We start from the raw sequence: 26188 nt of genomic DNA, 5'->3' as shown, positions 1-26188 counted from the left end.
AAAATGGCCAATTCATATTAAATGGAAAACATGTCCCGGAAATCTGGGAATTTTTGGAATTTGTCAAGGGAAAATAGGCTGAACAGTTTGAAGTTGGAACAGTTTGAATCGAATAAAAAATGTGGGAATTGTGGAACTTTAAAAAAATGTCCTATTCTTTTCAATTTTGGGAAAAGCGGGAATTTTTTTGAAAATGCTAAAAAAATTATTGAATGTTCTAAATGAGTTGAATTGATTGGTGTTGGAATTTTTCAAATTGGTCGAGAAATGTTGAAGTAGTAACATTTTTAATTGAGAAATGGTATTACGGAGTTCCTGGAAACCAGGAATTTTCCCAGTTCGAAAAACAACTTTTTTGTCCTTATTAAGAGGAATGATTTGACGGTTGAAGTGGGTTGAAAAATGTGGACGGAGTAGTGAAAAAAGGGTGGAAAAAAAGGTTTGAAAAAACAGGAATTCCTGGAATTTTTTTGAACATGGAAAAATGAGACTTTGAATGTCCAGGATGAGTGGAATCGGTTGAGAAATGTGGAAATAGTGGAAGTTTGAAAAATGGCCAATTCATTTTAAATGGGAAAAATTTCCCGGGAAATTGGGGAATTTGTCAAGGAAAAACCTGCAATTCCTGAATTGGCTGAACAGTTTGAAGTTGGAACAGTTTGAATTGGATAAAAAATGTGGGAGTTGTGAAACTTTGAAAAATGTCCTATTCTTTTCAATGGGAATTTCATGAAAATTTGGAAAAAGCAGGAATATTTTTGAAAATGCTAAAAAAAAAAAAAGAAGAAGAAAAAGATTGTTCTAAATGAGTTGAATTGATTGGTGTTGGAATTTTTCAAATTGGTCGAGAAATGTTGAAGTAGTAACATTTTTAATTGAGAAATGGTATGACGGAATTCCTGGAGACCGGGAATTTTCCCAGTTCAAAAAACAACTTTTTTGTCCTTATTAAGAGGAATGATTTGACGGTTGAAGTGGGTTGAAAAATGTGGACGGAGTAGTGAAAAAAGGGTTTGAAAAAAACGGGAATTCCTGGAATTTTTTTGAACTTGGAAAAATGAGACTTTGAATGTCCAGGATTAGTGGAATCGGTTGAAAAATGTGGAAATGGTGGAAGTTTGAAAAATGGCCAATTCATTTTAAATGGGAAAAATTTCCCGGGAATTTGTCAAGGGAAAACCTGCAATTCCTGAATTGGCTGAACAGTTTGAAGTTGGAACAGTTTGAATTGGATAAAAAATGTGGGAGTTTTGCAACTTTGAAAAATGTCCTATTCTTTTCAATGGAAATTTGGAAAAAGCAGGAATATTTTTGAAAATGCTAAAAAAAAAAAGAAGGAAAAAAAGATTGTTTTAAATGAGTTGAATTGATTGGTGTTGGAATTTTTCAAATTGGTCAAGAAATGTTGAAGTAGTAACATTTTTAATTGAGAAATGGTAGTACGGAATTCCTGGAAACCGGGAATTTTCCCAGTTCGAAAAACAACTTTTTTGTCCTTATTAAGAGGAATGATTTGACGGTTGAAGTGGGTTGAAAAATGTGGACGGAGTAGTGAAAAAAGGGTTTGAAAAAAACGGGAATTCCTGGAATTTTTTTGAACTTGGAAAAATGAGAGTTTGAATGTCCAGGATGAGTTGAATCGGTTGAAAAATGTGGAAATGGTGGAAGTTTGAAAAATGGCCAATTCATTTTAAATGGGAAACATGTCCCGGAAATCTGGGAATTTTTGGAATTTGGGAAGGGAAAACCCGCAATTCCTGAATTGGCTGAACAGTTTGAAGTTGGAACAGTTTGAATTGGATAAAAAATGTGGGAGTTGTGGAACTTTGAAAAATGTCCTATTCTTTTCAATGGAAATTTCATGTAAATTTGGAAAAAGCAGGAATATTTTTGAAAATGCTAAAAAAAAAGAAAAAGAAAAAAAAGGTTCTAAATGAGTTGAATTGATTGGTGTTGGAATTTCTCAAATTGGTCGAGGAATGTTGACGTAGTAACATTTTTAATTGAGAAATGGTATTACGAAGTTCCTGGAAACCGGGAATTTTCCCAGTTCGAAAAACAACTTTTTTGTCCTTATTAAGAGGAATGATTTGACGGTGGAACGGTTGAAGTGGGTTGAAAAATGTGCACGGAGTAGTGAAAAAGGGTGAAAAAAGGGTTTGAAAAAAACGGGAATTCCTGGAATTTTTTTGAACTTGGAAAAATGAGAGTTTGAATGTTGAATGTTGAATCGGTTGAAAAATGTGGAAATGGTGGAAATTTGAAAAATGGCCAATTCATTTTAAATGGGAAAAATTTCCCGGAAAATCTGGGAATTTTTGGAATTTTTCAAGGGAAAGCTCGCGATTCCCGAATAGGCTAAACAGTTTGAAGTTGGAACACTTTGAATAGGTTGAAAAATGTGGGAATTGTGCAACTTGGAAACATTTCCTATTCTTTTCAATGGGAATTTCATGGAAATTTGGGAAAAGCGGGAATTTTTTTTTAAATGGTAAAATTTTTTTTGAATGTTCTAAATGAATTGAAATGGTTGGTATTGGAATCGTTCCAAATTGTTCGAGAAATGTTGAAGTCATAACGTTTTTAATTGAGAAATGGTATGAAGGAATTCCTGGAAACCGGGAATTTTCCCAGTTCAAAAAACAACTTTTTTGTCCTGATTAAGAGGAATGATTTGAAGTGGGTTGAAAAATGTGGACGGAGTAGTGAAAAAAGGGTTTGAAAAAAACGGGAATTCCTGGAATTTTTTTGAACTTGGAAAAATGAGAGTTTGAATGTCCAGGATGAGTTGAATCGGTTGAAAAATGTGGAAATGGTGGAAGTTTGAAAAATGGCCAATTCATTTTAAATGGGAAAAATGTCCCGGGAATCTGGGAATGTTTGGAATTTGTCAAGGGAAAATAGGCTGAACAGTTTGAAGTTGGAACAGTTTGAATCGAATAAAAAATGTGGGAATTGTGGAACTTTTAAAAAATGTCCTATTCTTTTCAATGGGAATTTTATGGAAATTTGGGAAAAGCGGGAATTTTTGAAAATGCTAAAAAAATTATTGAATGTTCTAAATGAGTTGAAATGGTTGGTGTTGGAATTTTTCCAAATTGGTCGCGAAATGTTGAAGTAGTAACATTTTTAATTGAGAAACGGTATGACGGAATTCCTGGAAACCGGGAATTTTCCCAGTTCAAAAAACAACTTTTTTGTCCTGATTAAGAGGAATGATTTGAAGTGGGTTGAAAAATGTGGACGGAGTAGTGAAAAAAGGGTTTGGAAAAACAGGAATTCCTGGAATTGTTTTGAACTTGGAAAAATGAGAGTTTGAATGTCCAGGATGAGTGGAATGGGTTGAAAAATGTGGAAATGGTGGAAGTTTGAAAAATGGCCAATTCATTTTAAATGGGAAAAATGTCCCGGAAATCTGGGAATTTTTGGAATTTGTCAAGGGAAAATAGGTTGAACAGTTTGAAGTTGGAACAGTTTGAATCGAATAAAAAATGTGGGAATTGTGGAACTTTAAAAAAATGTCCTATTCTTTTCAATGGGAATTTTATGGAAATTTGGGAAAAGCGGGAATTTTTGAAAATGCTAAAAAAATTATTGAATGTTCTAAATGAGTTGAAATGGTTGGTGTTGGAATTTTTCCAAATTGGTCGAGAAATGTTGATGTAGTAACATTTTTAATTGAGAAATGGTATGAAGGAATTCCTGGAAACCGGGAATTTTCCCAGTTCAAAAAACAACTTTTTTGTCCTGATTAAGAGGAATGATTTGAAGTGGGTTGAAAAATGTGGACGGACTAGTGAAAAAAGGGTTTGGAAAAACAGGAATTCCTGGAGTTTTTTTTAACTTGGAAAAATGAGAGTTTGAATGTCCAGGATGAGTGGAATGGGTTGAAAAATGTGGAAATGGTGGAAGTTTGAAAAATGGCCAATTCATTTTAAATGGGAAAAATGTCCCGGAAATCTTGGAATGTTTGGAATTTGTCAAGGGAAAATAGGCTGAACAGTTTGAAGTTGGAACAGTTTGAATCGAATAAAAAATGTGGGAATTGTGGAACTTTAAAAAAATGTCCTATTCTTTTCAATGGGAATTTCATGGAAATTTGGGAAAAGCGGGAATTTTTTTGAAAATGCTAAAAAAATTATTGAATATTCTAAATGAGTTGAAATGGTTGGTGTTGGAATTTTTCCAAATTGGTCGAGAAATGTTGAAGTAGTAACATTTTTAATTGAGAAATGGTATGAAGGAGTTCCTGGAAATCGGGAATTTTCCCACTTCGAAAAACAACTTTTTTTTCCTTATTAAGAGGAATGATTTGAAGTGGGTTGAAAAATGTGGACGGAGTAGTGAAAAAAGGGTTTGGAAAAACAGGAATTCCTGGAATTGTTTTGAACTTGGAAAAATGAGAGTTTGAATGTCCAGGATGAGTGGAATGGGTTGAAAAATGTGGAAATGGTGGAAGTTTGAAAAATGGCCAATTCATTTTAAATGGGAAAAATTTCCCGGAAATCTGGGAATTTTTGGAATTTGTCAAGGGAAAATAGGCTGAACAGTTTGAAGTTGGAACAGTTTGAATCGGATAAAAAATGTGGGAATTGTGGAACTTTTAAAAAATGTCCTATTCTTTTCAACGGGAATTTTATGGAAATTTGGGAAAAGCGGGAATTTTTTTGAAAATGCAAAAAAAAATATTGAATGTTCTAAATGAGTTGAAATGGTTGGTGTTGGAATTTTTCCAAATTGGTCGAGAAATGTTGAAGTAGTAACATTTTTAATTGAGAAACGGTATGACGGAATTCCTGGAAACCGGGAATTTTCCCAGTTCAAAAAACAACTTTTTTGTCCTGATTAAGAGGAATGATTTGAAGTGGGTTGAAAAATGTGGACGGAGTAGTGAAAAAAGGGTTTGGAAAAACAGGAATTCCTGGAATTGTTTTGAACTTGGAAAAATGAGAGTTTGAATGTCCAGGATGAGTGGAATGGGTTGAAAAATGTGGAAATGGTGGAAGTTTGAAAAATGGCCAATTCATTTTAAATGGGAAAAATGTCCCGGAAATCTGGGAATGTTTGGAATTTGTCAAGGGAAAATAGGCTGAACAGTTTGAAGTTGGAACAGTTTGAATCGAATAAAAAATGTGGGAATTGTGGAACTTTTAAAAAATGTCCTATTCTTTTCAATGGGAATTTTATGGAAATTTGGGAAAAGCGGGAATTTTTGAAAATGCTAAAAAAATTATTGAATGTTCTAAATGAGTTGAAATGGTTGGTGTTGGAATTTTTCCAAATTGGTCGAGAAATGTTGAAGTAGTAACATTTTTAATTGAGAAATGGTATGACGGAATTCCTGGAAACCGGAGAATTTTCCCAGTTCAAAAAACAACTTTTTTTTCCTGATTAAGAGGAATGATTTGAAGTGGGTTGAAAAATGTGGACGGACTAGTGAAAAAAGGGTTTGGAAAAACAGGAATTCCTGGAATTTTTTTTGAACTTGGAAAAATTAGACTTTGAATGTCCAGGATGAGTGGAATCGGTTGAAAAATTTGGAAATTGTGGAAGTTTGAAAAATGGCCAATTCATTTTAAATGGGAACAATTTCCCGGAAATCTGGGAATTTTTGGAATTTGTCAAGGGAAAGCCCGCGATTCCTGAATTGGCTGAACAGTTTGAAGTTGGAATAGTTTGAATTGGATAAAAAATGTGGGAGTTGTGGAACTTTGAAAAATGTCCTATTCTTTTCAATGGGAATTTCATGGAAATTTGGAAAAAGCAGGAATATTTTTGAAAATGCTAAAAAAAAAAAAAGAATGTTCTAAATGAGTTGAATTGATTGGTGTTGGAATTTTTCAAATTGGTCGGGAAATGTTGAAGTAGTAACATTTTTAATTGAGAAATGGTATGACGGAGTTCCTGGAAACTGGGAATTTTCCCAGTTTGAAAAACAACTTTTTTGTCCTTATTAAGAGGAATGACTTGACGGTTGAAGTGGGTTGAAAAATGTGGACGGAGTAGTGAAAAAAGGGTGAAAAAAAGGTTTGAAAAAACAGGAATTCCTGGAATTTTTTTTTAACTTGGAAAAATGAGACTTTGAATGTCCAGGATGAGTGGAATCGGTTGAAAAATGTGGAAATGGTGGAAGTTTGAACAATGGCCAATTCATTTTAAATGGGAAAAATGTCCCGGAAATCTGGGAATTTGGGGAATTTGTTAAGGGAAAGCCCGCGATTCCTGAATAGGCTGCACAGTTTGAAGTTGGAACGCGGTAGAAAAATGTGGGAATTGTGCAACTTGGAAAAATGTCCTATTCTTTTCAATGGGAATTTCATGGAAATTTGGGAAAAGCGGGAATTTTTTTTTAAATGGTAAAAAAAATTATTGAATGTTCTAAATGGTTGGTGTTGGAATTTTTCCAAATTGGTCGAGAAATGTTGAAGTAGTAACATTTTTAATTGAGAAATGGTTTGAAGGAATTCCTGGAAACTGGGAATTTTCCCAATTCAAAAAACAACTTTTTTGTCCTTATTAAGAGGAATGATTTGACGGTTGAAGTGGGTTGAAAAAAGTGCACGGAGTAGTGAAAAAAGGGTTTGAAAAAAACGGGAATTCCAGGAATTTTTTGGAGCTTGGAAAAATTACAGTTTGAATGTCCAGGATGAGTTGAATCGGTTGAAAAATGTGGAAATGGTGGACATTTGAAAAATGGCCAATTCATTTTAAATGGGAAAAATGTCCCGGAAATCTGGGAATTTTTGGAATTTGTCAAGGGAAAATAGGCTGAACAGTTTGAAGTTGGAACAGTTCGAATCGAATAAAAAATGTGGGAATTGTGGAACTTTTAACAAATGTCCTATTCTTTTCAATGGGAATTTCATGGAAATTTGGGAAAAGCGGGAATTTTTTTTTAAATGGTAAAAATTTTTTTTGAATGTTCTAAATGAGTTGAAATGGTTGGTGTTGGAATTTTTCCAAATTGTTCGAGAAATGTTGAAGTCATAACATTTTTAATTGAGAAATGGTATGAAGGAATTCCTGGAAACCGGGAATTTTTCCAGTTCAAAAAACAACTTTTTTGTCCTGATTAAGAGGAATGATTTGAAGTGGGTTGAAAAATGTGGACGTATTAGTGAAAAGGGTGAAAAAAGGGTTTGGGAAAAAAACCTGGAATTCCTGGAATTTTTTTAAACTTGTAAAAATTAGACTTTGAATGTCCAGGATGAGTTGAATCGGTTGAAAAATGTGGAAATGGTGGAAGTTTGAAAAATGGCCAATTCATTTTAAATGGGAAAAATTTCCCGGAAATCTGGGAATTTTTGGAATTTGTCAAGGGAAAATAGGCTGAACAGTTTGAAGTTGGAACAGTTTGAATCGAATAAAAAATGTGGGAATTGTGGAACTTTTAAAAAATGTCCTATTCTTTTCAATGGGAATTTTATGGAAATTTGGGAAAAGCGGGAATTTTTTTGAAAATGCTAAAAAAATTATTGAATGTTCTAAATGAGTTGAAATGGTTCGTGTTGGAATTTTTCCAAATTGGTCGAGAAATGTTGAAGTAGTAAAATTTTTAATTGAGAAATGGTATGACGGAATTCCTGGAAACCGGGAATTTTCCCAGTTCAAAAAACAACTATTTTTTCCTGTTTAAGAGGAATGATTTGAAGTGGGTTGAAAAATGTGGACGGAGTAGTGAAAAAAGGGTTTGAAAAAAACGGGAATTCCTGGAATTTTTTTGAACTTGGAAAAATGAGAGTTTGAATGTCCAGGATGAGTGGAATGGGTTGAAAAATGTGGAAATGGTGGAAGTTTGAAAAATGGCCAATTCATTTTAAATGGGAAAAATGTCCCGGAAATCTGGGAATTTTTGGAATTTGTCAAGGGAAAATAGGCTGAACAGTTTGAAGTTGGAACAGTTTGAATCGAATAAAAAATGTGGGAATTGTGGAACTTTTAACAAATGTTTTCAATGGGAATTTTATGAAAATTTGGGAAAAGCGGGAATTTTTTTTTAAATGGTAAATTTTTTTTTTGAATGTTCTAAATGAGTTGAAATGGTTGGTGTTGGAATTTTTCCAAATTGTTCGAGAAATGTTGAAGTCATAACATTTTTAATTGAGAAATGGTATGAAGGAATTCCTGGAAACCGGGAATTTTTCCAGTTCAAAAAACAACTTTTTTGTCCTTATTAAGAGGAATGATTTGAAGTGGGTTGAAAAATGTGGACGGATTAGTGAAAAGGGTGAAAAAACGGTTTGGGAAAAAAACGGTAATTCCTGGAATTTTTTTTAACTTGGAAAAATGCGGCTTTGAATGTTTGGAATGAGTTGAATCGGTTGAAAAATGTGGAAATGGTGGAAGTTTGAAAAATGGCCAATTCATTTTAAATGGGAAAAATTTCCCGGAAATCTGGGAATTTTTTTAATTTGCGCCAAAATATGTAGATTTGGAGCATTCACACAATAAAACATTTGAATGATGACATTATTATTGCTATTTTGCAACATTATGAGTATATTGAAGAGTAAATGAAATGATATTGACTATAAACTCTGATTTGTCTGCAGTGCCGTCATCACCGCAGAGAAGTCTCGCTGACAGAATGTTTCTAGAAGGTTCTGCTGCTCGCCTTTCCACGTGTGAGCACTCCTAAACAAAAACATATTTCATGTCTAAATTGACTTTTTGTGGAATTTTCAGCCATTTTGGCTTTTTTAAGCCGTTTTCTCACACACAATAGTGTGTTTTTTTATTCAGTTAACTTTGTCATATTTCTGATATAATATGTAATACTTGCAATAAAAATATAGATTAAACTGATAAAATAAAAAATATATAATATACATGATTTTTAGCCTTATATTTGAATATGTGGGATTGTAATGTTATTAAAATCTTGATTTTAAGTATGTTATATTTAGATATGATATATACAGCTTTATGATTTTTTTAGCCTTATATTTATATTGGACTTTAATGTTAAAATAATGTAAAATATACGGCATCATGATTTTCAGCGCTATATTTAAAAATATAGGATTATTTTATCATTACTTTATAGTACAAAAATATACAGCATCATGAATTTTAGAGTTATATTTAAATATGTTGGATTGTAATATTATTAAAATGTAAAAATATACGGCATCATGATGTTCAATATGTTATATTTATGTTGGATTTTAATGTTATTATAATGTAAAAATATACAGCTTCATCATTTTCAGCACTATATTTAAAAATATAGGATTTTATTGTTATTACTTTATAGTATAAAAATATACAGCATCATGAATTTTAGAGTTGTATTTAAATATGTTGGATTGTTATGATATTATAATGTAATAATATACTGCATCATGATTTTTCAGCCTTATATTTATGTTGGATTTTAATGTTATTATAATGTAAAAATATACAGCTTCATGATTTTCAGCACTATATTTAAAAATATAGGATTTTATTATTACTTTATAGTATAAAAATATACAGCATCATGAATTTTAGAGTTATATTTAAATATGTTGGATTATGATATTATAATGTAAAAATATACAGCATCATGATGTTCAGTATGTTATATTTATGTTGGATTTTACTGTTATTATAATGTCAAAATATACAGCTTCATGATTTTTTAGCCTTATATTTATATTGGACTTTAATGTTAAAATAATATTTAAAAAAATATACGGCGTCATGATTTTCAGCACCATATTTAAAAATATAGGATTTTATTGTTATTACTTTATAGTATAAAAATATACAGCATCATGAATTTTAGAGTTGTATTTAAATATGTTGGATTGTTATGATATTATAATGTAATAATATACTGCATCATGATTTTTCAGCCTTATATTTATGTTGGATTTTAATGTTATTATAATGTAAAAATATACAGCATCATGATTTTCAGCACTATATTTAAAAATATAGGATTTTATTATTACTTTATAGTATAAAAATATACAGCATCATGAATTTTAGAGTTATATTTAAATATGTTGGAATGTTATGATATTATTTAAATATGTTGGATTGTTATGATATAATAATGTAAAAATATACGGCATCATGATGTTCAGTATGTTATATTTATGTTGGATTTTACTGTTATTATAATGTCAAAATATACAGCTTCATGATTTTCAGCACTATATTTATATTGGACTTTAATGTTAAAATAATGTAAAAATATACGACATCATGATTTTCAGCCTTATATTTAAAAATATAGGATTTTATTGTTATTACTTTGTAGTACAAAAATATACAGCATCATGAATTTTAGAGTTATATTTAAATATGTTGGATTGTAATATTATTAAAATGTAAAAATATACGGCATCATGATGTACAGTATGTTATATTTATGTTGGATTTTAATGTTATTATAATGTCAAAATATACAGCTTCATGATTTTCAGCACTATATTTAAAAATATAGGATTTTATTGTTATTACTTTATAGTATAAAAATATACAGCATCATGAATTTTAGAGTTGTATTTAAATATGTTGGATTGTTATGATATTATTTAAATATGTTGGATTTTAATGTTATTATAATGTAAAAATATACGGCATCGTGATTTTCAGCACTATATTTAAAAATATAGGATTTTATTGTTATTACTTTATAGTATAAAAATATACAGCATCATTAATTTTTGAGTTATATTTAAATATGTTGGATTGTTATATTATAATATAAAAATATACAGCATCATGATGTTCAGTATGTTATATTTATGTTGGATTGTAATGTTATTATAATGTCAAAATATACAGCTTCATGATTTTTTAGCCTTATATTTATATTGGACTTTAATGTTAAAATAATGTAAAAATATACGGCATCAGGATTTTCAGCACTATATTTAAAAATATAGGATTTTATTGTTATTACTTTGTCGTATAAAAATATACAGCATCATGAATTTTAGAGTTATATTTAAATATGTTGGATTGTAATATTATTAAAATGTAAAAATATACGGCATCATGATGTTCAGTATGTTATATTTATGTTGGATTTTAATGTTATTATACTGTCAAAATATACAGCTTCATGATTTTCAGCCTTATAATTATATAACTCGCTGGAATAAAAAAGACAATATAACATACATCCATAAACGTGGACGCATGTGAAAAAGTGCAATATATTTATCTGTACAGTAATCTATTTATTTATTTATTTATATTTATTTATTTATTTATATATGCACCTTATTGCTTTTTTATGTAACGAAATGTCGTTCTTATCTGTGCTGTAAAGTTCAAATTTGAATGACAATAAAAAGGAAGTCTAAGTCTATATTGGACTTTAATGTTAAAATAATGTAAAAATATACAGCATGATAATTTTCAGCACTATATTTAAAAAATATAGGGTTTATTATTACTTTGTAGTATAAAAATATACAGCATCATGAATTTTAGAGTTATATTTAAATATGTTGGATTGTAATGATATTATAATGTCAAAATATACGGCGTCATGATTTTTTAGCCTTATATTTATATTGGACTTTAATGTTAAAATAATGTAAAAATATACGGCATCGTGATTTTCAGCACTATATTTAAAATTATAGGATTTTATTGTTGTTACTTTGTAGTATAAAAATATACAGCATCATGAATTTTAGAGTTATATTTAAATATGTTGGATTGTAATATTATTAAAATGTAAAAATATACGGCATCATGATGTACCGTATGTTATATTTATGTTGGATTTTAATGTTATTAAAATGTAAAAATATACAGCTTCATGATTTTCAGCACTATATTTAAAAATATAGGATTTTATTGTTATTACTTTATAGTATAAAAATATACAGCATCATGAATTTTAGAGTTATATTTAAATATGTTGGATTAATGATATTATAATATAAAAATATACAGCATCATGATGTTCAGTATGTTATATTTATGTTGGATTTTACTGTTATTATAATGTCAAAATATACAGCATCATGATTTTCAGCACTATATTTAAAAATATAGGATTTTATTGTTATTACTTTATAGTATAAAAATATACAGCATCATGAATTTTAGAGTTGTATTTAAATATGTTGGATTGTTATGATATTATTTAAATATGTTGGATTGTTATGATATTATAATGTAATAATATACTGCATCATGATTTTTCAACCTTATATTTATGTTGGATTTTAATGTTATTATAATGTAAAAATATACGGCATCGTGATTTTCAGCACTATATTTAAAAATATAGGATTTTATAATTACTTTATAGTATAAAAATATACAGCATCATGAATTTTAGAGTTGTATTTAAATATGTTGGATTGTTATGATATTATAATGTAATAATATACTGCATCATGATTTTTCAGCCTTATATTTATGTTGGATTTTAATGTTATTATAATGTAAAAATATACGGCATCGTGATTTTCAGCACTATATTTAAAAATATAGGATTTTATAATTACTTTATAGTATAAAAATATACAGCATCATGAATTTTAGAGTTATATTTAAATACGTTGGATTGTTATATTATTTAAATATGTTGGATTGTTATGATATAATAATGTAAAAATATACGGCATCATGATGTTCAGTATGTTATATTTATGTTGGATTTTAATGTTATTATACTGTCAAAATATACAGCTTCATGATTTTCAGCCTTATATTTATATTGGACTTTAATGTTAAAATGATGTAAAAATATACGACATCATGATTTTCAGCACCATATTTAAAAATATAGAATTTTATTGTTATTACTTTGTAGGATAAAAATATACAGCATCATGAATTTTAGAGCTATATTTAAATATGTTGGATTTTAATGATATTACAACATAAAAATATACGGCATAATGATTTTCAGCCTTATATTTTATGTTGGATTTTAATGTTATTATAATGTAAAAATATACGGCATCAGGATTTTCAGCACTATATTTAAAAATATAGGATTTTATTGTTATTACTTTGTAGTATAAAAATATACAGCATCATGAATTTTAGAGTTATATTTAAATATGTTAGATTGTAATGATATTATAATATAAAAATATACGGCATCATGATGTTCAGTATGTTATAATTATGTTGGATTTTAATGTTATTATAATGTCAAAATATACAGCTTCGTGATTTTCCGCCTTATATTTAAAAATATAGGATGTTATTGTTATTACTTAATATAAAAATATACAGCATCAGGATTTTCAGTGTTATTTTTTAAAAATATGGGATTTTATTGTTACTATGAAATATGAAAATATACAGTAAAAATGTATACAGGTATGTTTAAATATGTTGGATTTTGACGTTATAACATAATATATATTTAAATGTTATATGTAAACATAGTGGATTTTAATGTTTACTATTTTTGTGTTTATTATCAACCTCAACCACCAAAAAATATTGAAAATACAATAGCATAAATTACATATTAATTATGAGTGATAAGAAATATATATAGATTTATGAAAATACGTCATAATTATATTTTTTCTCTTTAATATTATATATATACATATTTATTTTTTCTTGTATTTTTGTAAAAATTGTACTGTAATTTTTGTCCCCTTTACCCATTTTTCATCAAAAATCTTTCTCATATATTTTTTGTAATTTTGGGGGGCAAAAAACAAAAGTAATAATTAAAGTTTTCACTATTTTCTCATTATTTTAATTATTGTAGGTTATTTCTAAATTGTACTATTATCTATTTTTACACTATAATTCCAACATTTCATTATAATAATAATAATAATAATAATAATAACAATAATAAAAAATAGATTTTATTTGTAAAAAGCATTTTACATTGAGCAAACAACCTCAAATTGCTGCAGTGTATTAAATAAATAAATAAAATAAAAATAAATAAGTAAATAAATAAATGCACACAGCATCAGGATTTTCAGTGTTATTTTTTTTAAATATGGGATTTTATTTTTACTACTCTGAAATATGAAAATATACAGTAAAAAAGTGTACAGTTATGTTTAAATATGTTGGATTTTGACGTTATAACATAATATATATTTAAATGTTATATGTAAACATAGTGGATTTTAATGTTTGCTATTTTTGTGTTTATTATCAACCTCATCCACCAAAAAATATTGAAAATATAATAGCATAAATTATATGTAATTAATAGAGATAAGAAATATATATTGATTTATGAAAATACGTCATAATTATATTTTTTCTCTTTAATAGTATATATATACATATTTATTTTTTCTTGTATTTTTGTAAAAATTGTACTGTAATTTTTGTCCCCTTTACCCATTTTTCATCAAAAATCTTTCTCATATATTTTTTGTAATTTTGGGGGGAAAAAAACAAAAGCAATAATTAAAGTTTTCGCTATTTTCTCATTATTTTAATTATTGTAAGTTATTTCTAAATTGTACTATTATCTATTTTTACACTATAATTCCATCATTTCATTATAATAATAATAATAATAATAATAATAATAATAATAACAATAATAATAATAGATTTTATTTGTAAAAAGCATTTTACATTGAGCAAACAACCTCAAATTGCTGCAGTGTATTAAATAAATAAATAAAATAAAAATAAATAAGTAAATAAATAAATGTACACAGCATCAGAATTTTCAGTGTTATTTTTTTAAAATATGGGATTTTATTGTTACTACTCTGAAATATGAAAATATACAGTAAAAAAGTATACAGTTATGTTTAAATATGTTGGATTTTGACGTTATAACATAATATATATTTAAATGTTATATGTAAACATAGTGGGTTTTAATGTTTGCTATTTTTGTGTTTATTATCAACCTCATCCACCAAAAAATATTGAAAATATAATAGCATAAATTATATGTAATTAATAGTGATAATAAATATATATTGATTCATGAAAATACGTCATAATTATATTTTTCTCTTTAATATTATATACACATATTTATTTTTTCTTGTATTTTTGTAAAAATTGTACTGTAATTTTTGTCCCGTTACCCATTTCTCATCAAAAATCTTTCTAATATATTTTTTTGTACTTTGGGGGGGGGGGGGGGGGGGAAGCAATAATTTAAGTTTTCACTATTTTCTCATTATTTTAATTATTGTAGGTTATTTCTAAATTGTACTATTATCTATTTTTACACTATAATTCCATAATTTCATTATAATTATAATAATAATAATAATAATAATAATAATAATAATAACAATAATAAAAATAGATTTTATTTGTAAAAAGCATTTTATATTGAGCAAACAACCTCAAATTGCTGCAGTGTATTAAATAAATAAATAAAATAAAAATAAATAAGTAAATAAATAAATGTACACAGCATCAGGATTTTCAGTGTTATTTTTTTAAAATATGGGATTTTATTGTTACTACTCTGAAATATGAAAATATACAGTAAAAAAGTGTACAGTTATGTTTAAATATGTTGGATTTTGACGTTATAACATAATATATATTTAAATGTTATATGTAAACATAGTGGATTTTAATGTTTGCTATTTTTGTGTTTATTATCAACCTCATCCACCAAAAAATATTGAAAATATAATAGCATAAATTACATGTAATTAATAGTGATAATAAATATATATTGATTTATGAAAATACGTCATAATTATATTTTTCTCTTTAATAGTATATATATACATATTTATTTTTTCTTGTATTTTTGTAAAAAATTGTACTGTAATTTTTGTCCCATTACCCATTTCTCATCAAAAATCTTTCTAATATATTTTTTGTAATTTTGGGGGGAAAAAAACAAAAGCAATAATTAAAGTTTTCACTATTTTCTCATTATTTTAACTATTGTAGGTTATTTCTAAATTGTACTATTATCTATTTTTACACTATAATTCCATCATTTCATTATAATTATAATAATAATAATAATAATAATAATAACAATAATAATAATAGATTTTATTTGTAAAAAGCATTTTACATTGAGCAAACAACCTCAAATTGCTGCAGTGTATTAAATAAATAAATAAAATAAAAATAAATAAGTAAATAAATAAATGTACACAGCATCAGGATTTTCAGTGTTATTTTTTTAAAATATGGGATTTTATTGTTACTACTCTGAAATATGAAAATATACAGTAAAAAAGTGTACAGTTATGTTTAAATATGTTGGATTTTGACGTTATAACATAATATATATTTAAATGTTATATGTAAACATAGTGGATTTTAATGTTTGCTATTTTTGTGTTTATTATCAACCTCATCCACCAAAAAATATTGAAAATATAATAGCATAAATTACATGTAATTAATAGTGATAATAAATATATATTGATTTATGAAAATACGTCATAATTATATTTTTCTCTTTAATATTATATACACATATTTATTTTTTCTTGTATTTTTGTAAAAATTGTACTGTAATTTTTGTCCCGTTACCCATTTCTCATCAAAAATCTTTCTAATATATTTTTTTGTACTTTTGGGGGGGAAAAACAAAAGCAATAATTAAAGTTTTCACTATTTTCTCATTATTTTAACTATTGTAGGTTATTTCTAAATTGTACTATTATCTATTTTTACACTATAATTCCATCATTTCATTATAATTATAATAATAATAATAATAATAATAATAATAACAATAATAATAATAGATTTTATTTGTAAAAAGCATTTTACATTGAGCAAACAACCTCAAATTGCTGCAGTGTATTAAATAAATAAATAAAATAAAAATAAATAAGTAAATAAATAAATGTACACAGCATCAGGATTTTCAGTGTTATTTTTTTAAAATATGGGATTTTATTGTTACTACTCTGAAATATGAAAATATACAGTAAAAAAGTGTACAGTTGTGTTTAAATATGTTGGATTTTGACGTTATAACATAATATATATTTAAATGTTATATGTAAACATAGTGGATTTTAATGTTTGCTATTTTTGTGTTTATTATCAACCTCATCCACCAAAAAATATTGAAAATATAATAGCATAAATTATATGTAATTAATAGTGATAAGAAATATATATTGATTTATGAAAATACGTCATAATTATATTTTTTCTCTTTAATAGTATATATATACATATTTATTTTTTCTTGTATTTTTGTAAAAAATTGTACTGTAATTTTTGTCCCATTACCCATTTCTCATCAAAAATCTTTCTAATATATTTTTTGTAATTTTGGGGGGCAAAAAACAAAAGCAATAATTAAAGTTTTCACTATTTTCTCATTATTTTAACTATTGTAGGTTATTTCTAAATTGTACTATTATCTATTTTTACACTATAATTCCATCATTTCATTATAATTATAATAATAATAATAATAATAATAATAACAATAATAATAATAGATTTTATTTGTAAAAAGCATTTTACATTGAGCAAACAACCTCAAATTGCTGCAGTGTATTAAATAAATAAATAAAATAAAAATAAATAAGTAAATAAATAAATGTACACAGCATCAGGATTTTCAGTGTTATTTTTTTAAAATATGGGATTTTATTGTTACTACTCTGAAATATGAAAATATACAGTAAAAAAGTGTACAGTTATGTTTAAATATGTTGGATTTTGACGTTATAACATAATATATATTTAAATGTTATATGTAAACATAGTGGATTTTAATGTTTGCTATTTTTGTGTTTATTATCAACCTCATCCACCAAAAAATATTGAAAATATAATAGCATAAATTACATGTAATTAATAGTGATAATAAATATATATTGATTTATGAAAATACGTCATAATTATATTTTTCTCTTTAATATTATATACACATATTTATTTTTTCTTGTATTTTTGTAAAAATTGTACTGTAATTTTTGTCCCCTTTACCCATTTTTCATCAAAAATCTTTCTCATATATTTTTTGTAATTTTGGGGGGAAAAAAACAAAAGCAATAATGAAAGTTTTCACTATTTTCTCATTATTTTAATTATTGTAAGTTATTTCTAAATTGTACTATTATCTATTTTTACACTATAATTCCATCATTTCATTATAATAATAATAATAATAATAATAATAACAATAATAATAATAGATTTTATTTGTAAAAAGCATTTTACATTGAGCAAACAACCTCAAAGTGCTGCAGTGTATTAAATAAATAAATAAAATAAAAATAAATAAGTAAATAAATAAATGTACACAGCATCAGGATTTTCAGTGTTATTTTTTTTTAAATATGGGATTTTATTGTTACTACTCTGAAATATGAAAATATACAGTAAAAAAGTGTACAGTTATGTTTAAATATGTTGGATTTTGACGTTATAACATAATATATATTTAAATGTTATATGTAAACATAGTGGATTTTAATGTTTGCTATTTTTGTGTTTATTATCAACCTCATCCACCAAAAAATAATGAAAATATAATAGCATAAATTATATGTAATTAATAGAGATAAGAAATATATATTGATTTATGAAAATACGTCATAATTATATTTTTTCTCTTTAATAGTATATATATACATATTTATTTTTTCTTGTATTTTTGTAAAAAATTGTACTGTAATTTTTGTCCCGTCATCAAAAATCTTTCTCATATATTTTTTGTAATTTTGGGGAAAAAAAACAAAAGTAATAATTTAAGTTTTCACTATTTTCTCATTATATTAATTATTGTAAGTTATTTCTAAATTGTACTATTATCTATTTTTACACTATAATTCCAACATTTCATTATAATAATAATAATAATAATAATAATAACAATAATAATAATAGATTTTATTTGTAAAAAGCAAACAACCTCAAATTGCTACAGTGTATTAAAAAAATAAATAAAATAAAATAAATAAGTAAATAAATAAATGTACATAAATGTTTACAAAATTAAAGCAAATTCTCCTCTGGGACCTTGAGTAGTGTAATCTTAAAATAAAGTGACATCGCCACCTTGTGGTCTGGCATGCATATTACAGGAAAAATTCAGCAAAATCTTCAATGTTGATTTTGAAAGCATAAATATTAAAAATATTAATTTTTACGGATGATCTTTTTTCAGACTCGGACCACGCCCTTCCTCAGAGGAGCCCCGGCAACACCCGCCTTTACGTTCAGCACCTGAGGGTGATTGACAACCAGCGCAAGCTAACGCAGCTATCGAGGACCTTGGAAAGCTAGCGGCGGTCTGACGGCGTCACGGGGGCTTGGTTGCCGTGACGACGCACTGACGGGACTCAAACCGACAGGATTTTGACACACACACACGTTCTTGTATTTGTTACCTTCTTGAGACCTTTTTAGCACCACCCTTTCTGGATGTATAAAGATTTGTATTTACAACATTAATAATATATACATACTATGCACATATAAAAAAGCTTTAGGTTAATTTATTTTATTTTATTTTATTTTTGTTTGTAATTGGTTTTTAATCTTCATTATTAATTATTACAGTATGTCTCTGTATACATATTTTTTTAATTATTTTTTTCATCAATTTTGGCCCAAGGGGGTGCACTTCAAATTCTTACGCACACTTGTTATTTCATATGTTGGCCAAAGGGGGAGCACTTCAAATGTGTACACACAGTTGTTATTTCATACGTTGGCCAGAGGGGGGAGCACTTACATTTTTTACACACACTTGTTATTTCATATGTTGGCCAAAGGGGGAGCACTTCAAATGTGTACACACACTTGTTATTTCATATGTTGACGACCAGAGGGTGCACTTAAAATTTTTACACACACTTATTTCATATGTTGGCCAGAGAGGGAGCACTTCAATTTTGTACACACACTTATTTCATATGTTGACCAGAAGGGGAGCACTTATAATTTGTACACACACTTGTTATTTCATATGTTGACCAGAAGGGGAGCACTTCAAATGCGTACATACATTTGTTATTTCATATGTTGACCAGAGGGGGAGCACTTCAAATGTGTACACACACTTGTTATTTCATATGTTGACCAGAAGGGGAGCACTTATAATTTGTACACACACTTGTTATTTCATATGTTGACCAGAAGGGGAGCACTTCAAATGTGTACACACACTTGTTATTTCATATGTTAGCCAGAGGGGGATCACTTCAAATGTGTACACACACTTGTTATTTCATATGTTGGCCACTGGGGGAGCACTTATAATTTGTACACACACTTGTTATTTCATATGTTGACCAGAGGGGGAGCACTTCAAATTTGTACACGCACTTGTTATTTCATATGTTGACGACCAGAGGGTGCACTTCAAATGTGTACACACACTTGTTATTTCATATGTTAGCCAGAGGGGGATCACTTCAAATGTGTACACACACTTGTTATTTCATATGTTGACCAGAAGGGGAGCACTTATAGTTTGTACACACACTTGTTATTTCATATGTTGACCAGAGGGGAAGCACTTCAAATGCGTACATACATTTATTTCATATGTTGACCAGAGGGGGAGCACTTCAAATGTGTACACACACTTATTTCATATGTTGACCAGAAGGGGAGCACTTATAATTTGTACACACACCTGTTATTTCATATGTTGACCAGAAGGGGAGCACTTCAAATGTGTACACACATTTGTTATTTCATATGTTGACCATTGGGGGAGCACTTCAAATGTGTACACACTTATTTCATATGTTGATCAGAAGGGGAGCACTTATAGTTTGTACACACACTTGTTATTTCATATGTTGACCAGAAGGGGAGCACTTCAAATGCGTACACACATTTGTTATTTCATATGTTGACCAGAGGGGGATCACTTCAAATTTTTACACTCACTTGTTATTTCATATGTTGACCAGAGGGGGATCACTTCAAATGTGTACACACACTTGTTATTTCATATGTTGGCCAGAGGGGGAGCACTTCAAATTTGTACACGCACTTGTTATTTCATATGTTAGCCCGAGGGGGATCACTTCAAATGTGTACAGACACTTGTTATTTCATATGTTAGCCAGAGGGGGAGCACTTCAAATTTATACATGCACTTGTTATTTCATATGTTGACCAGAAGGGGAGCACTTCAAATGCGTACACACATTTGTTATTTCATATGTTGACCAGAGGGGGATCACTTCAAATTTTTACACTCACTTGTTATTTCATATGTTGACGACCAGAGGGTGCACTTCAAATGTGTACACACACTTGTTATTTCATATGTTGACCAGAGGGGGATCACTTCAAATGTGTACACACACTTGTTATTTCATATGCTGACCAGAGGGGGAGCACTTCAAATGTGTACACACACTTATTTCATATGTTGACCAGAAGGGGAGCACTTATAATTTGTACACACACTTGTTATTTCATATGTTGACCAGAAGGGGAGCACTTCAAATGCGTACACACATTTGTTATTTCATATGTTGACCAGAAGGGGAGCACTTATAATTTGTACACACACTTGTTATTTCATATGTTAGCCAGAGGGGGATCACTTCAAATGTGTACACACACTTGTTATTTCATATGTTGACCAGAAGGGGAGCACTTCAAATGCGTACACACACTTGTTATTTCATATGTTAGCCAGAGGGGGATCACTTCAAATGTGTACACACACTTATTTCATATGTTGACCAGAAGGGGAGCACTTATAATTTGTACACACACTTGTTATTTCATATGTTGACCAGAAGGGGAGCACTTCAAATGCGTACACACATTTGTTATTTCATATGTTGATGACCAGAGGGTGCACTTAAAAATTTTACACACTTATTTCATATGTTGGCCAGAGAGGGAGCACTTCAATTTTGTACACACACTTGTTATTTCATATGTTGGCCAGAGGGGAGCACTTCAAATGTGTACACACATTTGTTATTTCATATGTTGACCATTGGGGGAGCACTTCAAATGTGTACACACACTTATTTCATATGTTGACCAGAAGGGGAGCACTTATAGTTTGTACACACACTTGTTATTTCATATGTTTGCCAGAGTGGAGCACTTCAAATGTGTACACACACTTGTTATTTCATATGTTGACCAGAGGGGGAGCACTTCAAATTTTTACACGCACTTGTTATTTCATATGTTGACGACCAGAGGGTGCACTTCAAATTTGTACACGCACTTGTTATTTCATATGTTGACGACCAGAGGGTGCACTAAAAATTCTTACACACACTTATTTCATATGTTGGCCAGAGAGGGAGCACTTCAAATGTGTACACACACTTGTTATTTCATATGCTGACCAGAGGGTGCACTTCAAATTTTTTACACACACTTGTTATTTCATATGTTAGCCAGAGGGGGGAGCACTTCAAATGTGTACACACACTTGTTATTTCATATGCTGACCAGAAGGTGCACTTTGATTTTTTTTACACACACTTGTTATTTCATATGTTGGCCAGATGGGGGGGAGCACTTTTAAAAGCGACACACGGTCCGTTTGAAAAATCCCTCCTTTTTGGGACCGCCCTGGTTTTGATAGATCTGTTCACACCTCCTCATATGGAAGCTACTTTTCCTTCTTCATGTCTCGAGAAGGCTAGAAATACAAGAACACACACACACACTAGTTAGTCCGTCACGCCTCAGCGCACGTTTCCTGTACATGCTTCACCTTTCATACGCAATAAATTATTTTCCCGAGCAAAGATGATAAATTGAGTGAGGTGAAAGGAAGATGTTTTATTTCAAATACAAACGCTACAACAATCCCCAATATGGGGCGTGGAAATGGACAAGTTGATGCAGAAAAAAGTCTTCTTGTCTTAAATATGTACACATGTTCTAGAAGCTGGGGGGGGGGGGGGGGGGGGGGCAGTCCTTCATAAATAATCTCCTCAAAGCGTGGTGGACAAGCATGATATCAGCGGGGGTCGGTTTTGGATCGATGCGTACGGCGCAATGTTCATCCGCCAGGTTTGTGTTCCGCATCCGTGCAGAGGGGAACGATGAAGTGGCCAAAAAAAATCCTGAACACTAAAAAAAAAAAAAAAAAAATGTGCTCATCACAAAGAAAAACTATTTTCCATTCTGGCGATATCATAAACACAAAGTCTTTAAAAAAAAGAACTCATCAAAACTTTATATAAATATTGCACATTTAAACATTGTTTAGCTCCCAGCGACTGCTTGGCCCCCCTTTCATCACCGTATCATGATACCACTGTATCCATGACAATAGTATGGTGATACCACTACATCAATGACAATAGTATCATGATACCACTATATCCATGACAATAGTATCATGATACCACTATATCCAACACAATAGCATGGTGATACCACTATATCCATGACAATAGTATGGTAATACCACTATATCCATGACAATAGTATCATGATACCACTATATCTATGACAATAGTATCATGATACCACTATATCCATGACAATAGTATTGTGATACCACTATATCCATGACAATAGTATCATGATACCACTAGTTCATGACAATAGTATCATGATACCACTATATCTATGACAATAGTATGGTGATACCACTATATCCATGACAATAGTATCATGATACCACTATATCCATGACAATAGCATCATAATACCACGATTTCATGACAATAGTATCATGATACCACTATATCATGACAATAGTATCATTATACCACTATATCCATGACAATAGTACGGTGATACCACTATATCCATGACAATAGTATGGTGATACCATTATATCCATGACAATAGTATGGTGATACCACTACATCCATGACAATAGTATCATGATACCATTATATCCATGACAATAGTATGGTGACACCACTACATCCATGACAATAGTATGGTGATACCACTATATCTATGACAATAGTATGGTGATACCACGACATCCATGACAATAGTATCATGATACCACTATATCCATGACAATAGCATGGTGATACCACTATATCCATGACAATAGTATGGTGATACCACTATATCCATGACAATAGTATCATGATACCACTATCTCCATGACAATAGTATCATGATACCACTATATCCAAGACAATAGTATCATGATACCACTATATCCATGACAATAGTATCATGATACCACTATATTAATGACAATGGTATCATGATACCACTATATCCATGACAATAGTATGGTGATACCACTATATCCATGACAATAGTATAATGATACCACTATTTCATGACAATAGTATCATGATACCACTATATCATGACAATAGTATCATGATACCACGATATCAATGACAATAGTATGGTGATACCACTACATCCATGACAATAGTATCATGATACCACTATATCCAACACAATAGCATGGTGATACCACTATATCCATGAGAATAGTATGGTGATACCACTATATCTATGACAATAGTATCATGATACCACTATATCCATGACAATAGTATGGTGATACCACTATATCCATGACAATAATATCGTGATACCACTATATCATGACAATAGTATCGTGATACCACTATATCCATGACAATAGTATCATGATACCACTAGTTCATGACAATAGTATCATGATACCACTATATTATGACAATAGTATCATGATACCACTATATCCATGACAATAGTATGGTGATACCACTATATCATGACAATAGTATCGTGATACTACTATTTCCATGACAATAATATCTTGATGCCACTATATCATGACAATAGTATCATGATACCACTATATCCATGACAATAGTATCGTGATACCACTATATCCATTACAATAGTATGGTGATACCACTATATCCATGACAATAGTATGGTGATACCACTACATCCATGACAATAGTATCATGATACCACTATATCCATGACAATAGCATGGTGATACCACTATATCCATGACAATAGTATGGTGATACCACTATATCTATGACAATAGTATCATGATACCACTACATCCATGACAATAGTATCATGATACCACTATATCCAAGACAATAGTATCATGATACCACTATATCCATGACAATAGTATCATGATACCACTATTTCATGACAATAGTATCATGATACCACTATATCATGACAATAGTATCATGATACCACGATATCAATGACAATAGTATGGTGATACCACTACATCCATGACAATAGTATCATGATACCACTATATCCAACACAATAGCATGGTGATACCACTATATCCATGAGAATAGTATGGTGATACCACTATATCTATGACAATAGTATCATGATACCACTATATCCATGACAATAGTATGGTGATACCACTATATCCATGACAATAATATCGTGATACCACTATATCATGACAATAGTATCGTGATACCACTATATCCATGACAATAGTATCATGATACCACTAGTTCATGACAATAGTATCATGATACCACTATATTATGACAATAGTATCATGATACCACTATATCCATGACAATAGTATGGTGATACCACTATATCATGACAATAGTATCGTGATACTACTATTTCCATGACAATAATATCTTGATGCCACTATATCATGACAATAGTATCATGATACCACTATATCCATGACAATAGTATCGTGATACCACTATATCCATTACAATAGTATGGTGATACCACTATATCCATGACAATAGTATGGTGATACCACTACATCCATGACAATAGTATCATGATACCACTATATCCATGACAATAGCATGGTGATACCACTATATCCATGACAATAGTATGGTGATACCACTATATCTATGACAATAGTATCATGATACCACTACATCCATGACAATAGTATCATGATACCACTATATCCAAGACAATAGTATCATGATACCACTATATCCATGACAATAGTATCATGATACCACTATTTCATGACAATAGTATCATGATACCACTATATCATGACAATAGTATCATGATACCACGATATCAATGACAATAGTATGGTGATACCACTACATCCATGACAATAGTATCATGATACCACTATATCCAACACAATAGCATGGTGATACCACTATATCCATGACAATAGTATCATGATACCACTATATCCATGACAATAATATCGTGATACCACTATATCATGACAATAGTATCGTGATACCACTATATCCATGACAATAGTATCATGATACCACTAGTTCATGACAATAGTATCATGATACCACTATATTATGACAATAGTATCATGATACCACTATATCCATGACAATAGTATGGTGATACCACTATATCATGACAATAGTATCGTGATACTACTATTTCCATG

General features: G+C 29.2%; 1 protein-coding gene across 8 annotated transcripts in view; it reads left to right on the top strand.

Moving 5' to 3' along the window:
* The window catches only part of rapgef3 (Rap guanine nucleotide exchange factor (GEF) 3), a 271955-nt gene extending 251376 nt beyond the window's left edge, over positions 1 to 20579 (top strand). For all 8 annotated transcript variants that reach the window (XM_061925660.2, XM_061925640.2, XM_061925650.2 and 5 more), the window contains 2 exons: positions 8553 to 8624; positions 19037 to 20579. In XM_061925660.2, the coding sequence (XP_061781644.1) occupies positions 8553 to 8624; positions 19037 to 19155 (191 nt within the window). In that variant the 3' untranslated portion in view covers positions 19156 to 20579. The remainder of the gene's footprint in view (positions 1 to 8552; positions 8625 to 19036) is intronic.
* Positions 20580 to 26188: the final 5609 nt, after the last annotated feature.

The sequence above is a fragment of the Nerophis lumbriciformis genome, linkage group LG01, assembly GCF_033978685.3.
Source record: "Nerophis lumbriciformis linkage group LG01, RoL_Nlum_v2.1, whole genome shotgun sequence".
Classification (NCBI taxonomy): domain Eukaryota; kingdom Metazoa; phylum Chordata; class Actinopteri; order Syngnathiformes; family Syngnathidae; genus Nerophis; species Nerophis lumbriciformis.
The sequence above is the reverse complement of the archived record's forward strand: the minus strand, read 5'-3'. Positions and strand labels throughout refer to the sequence as shown.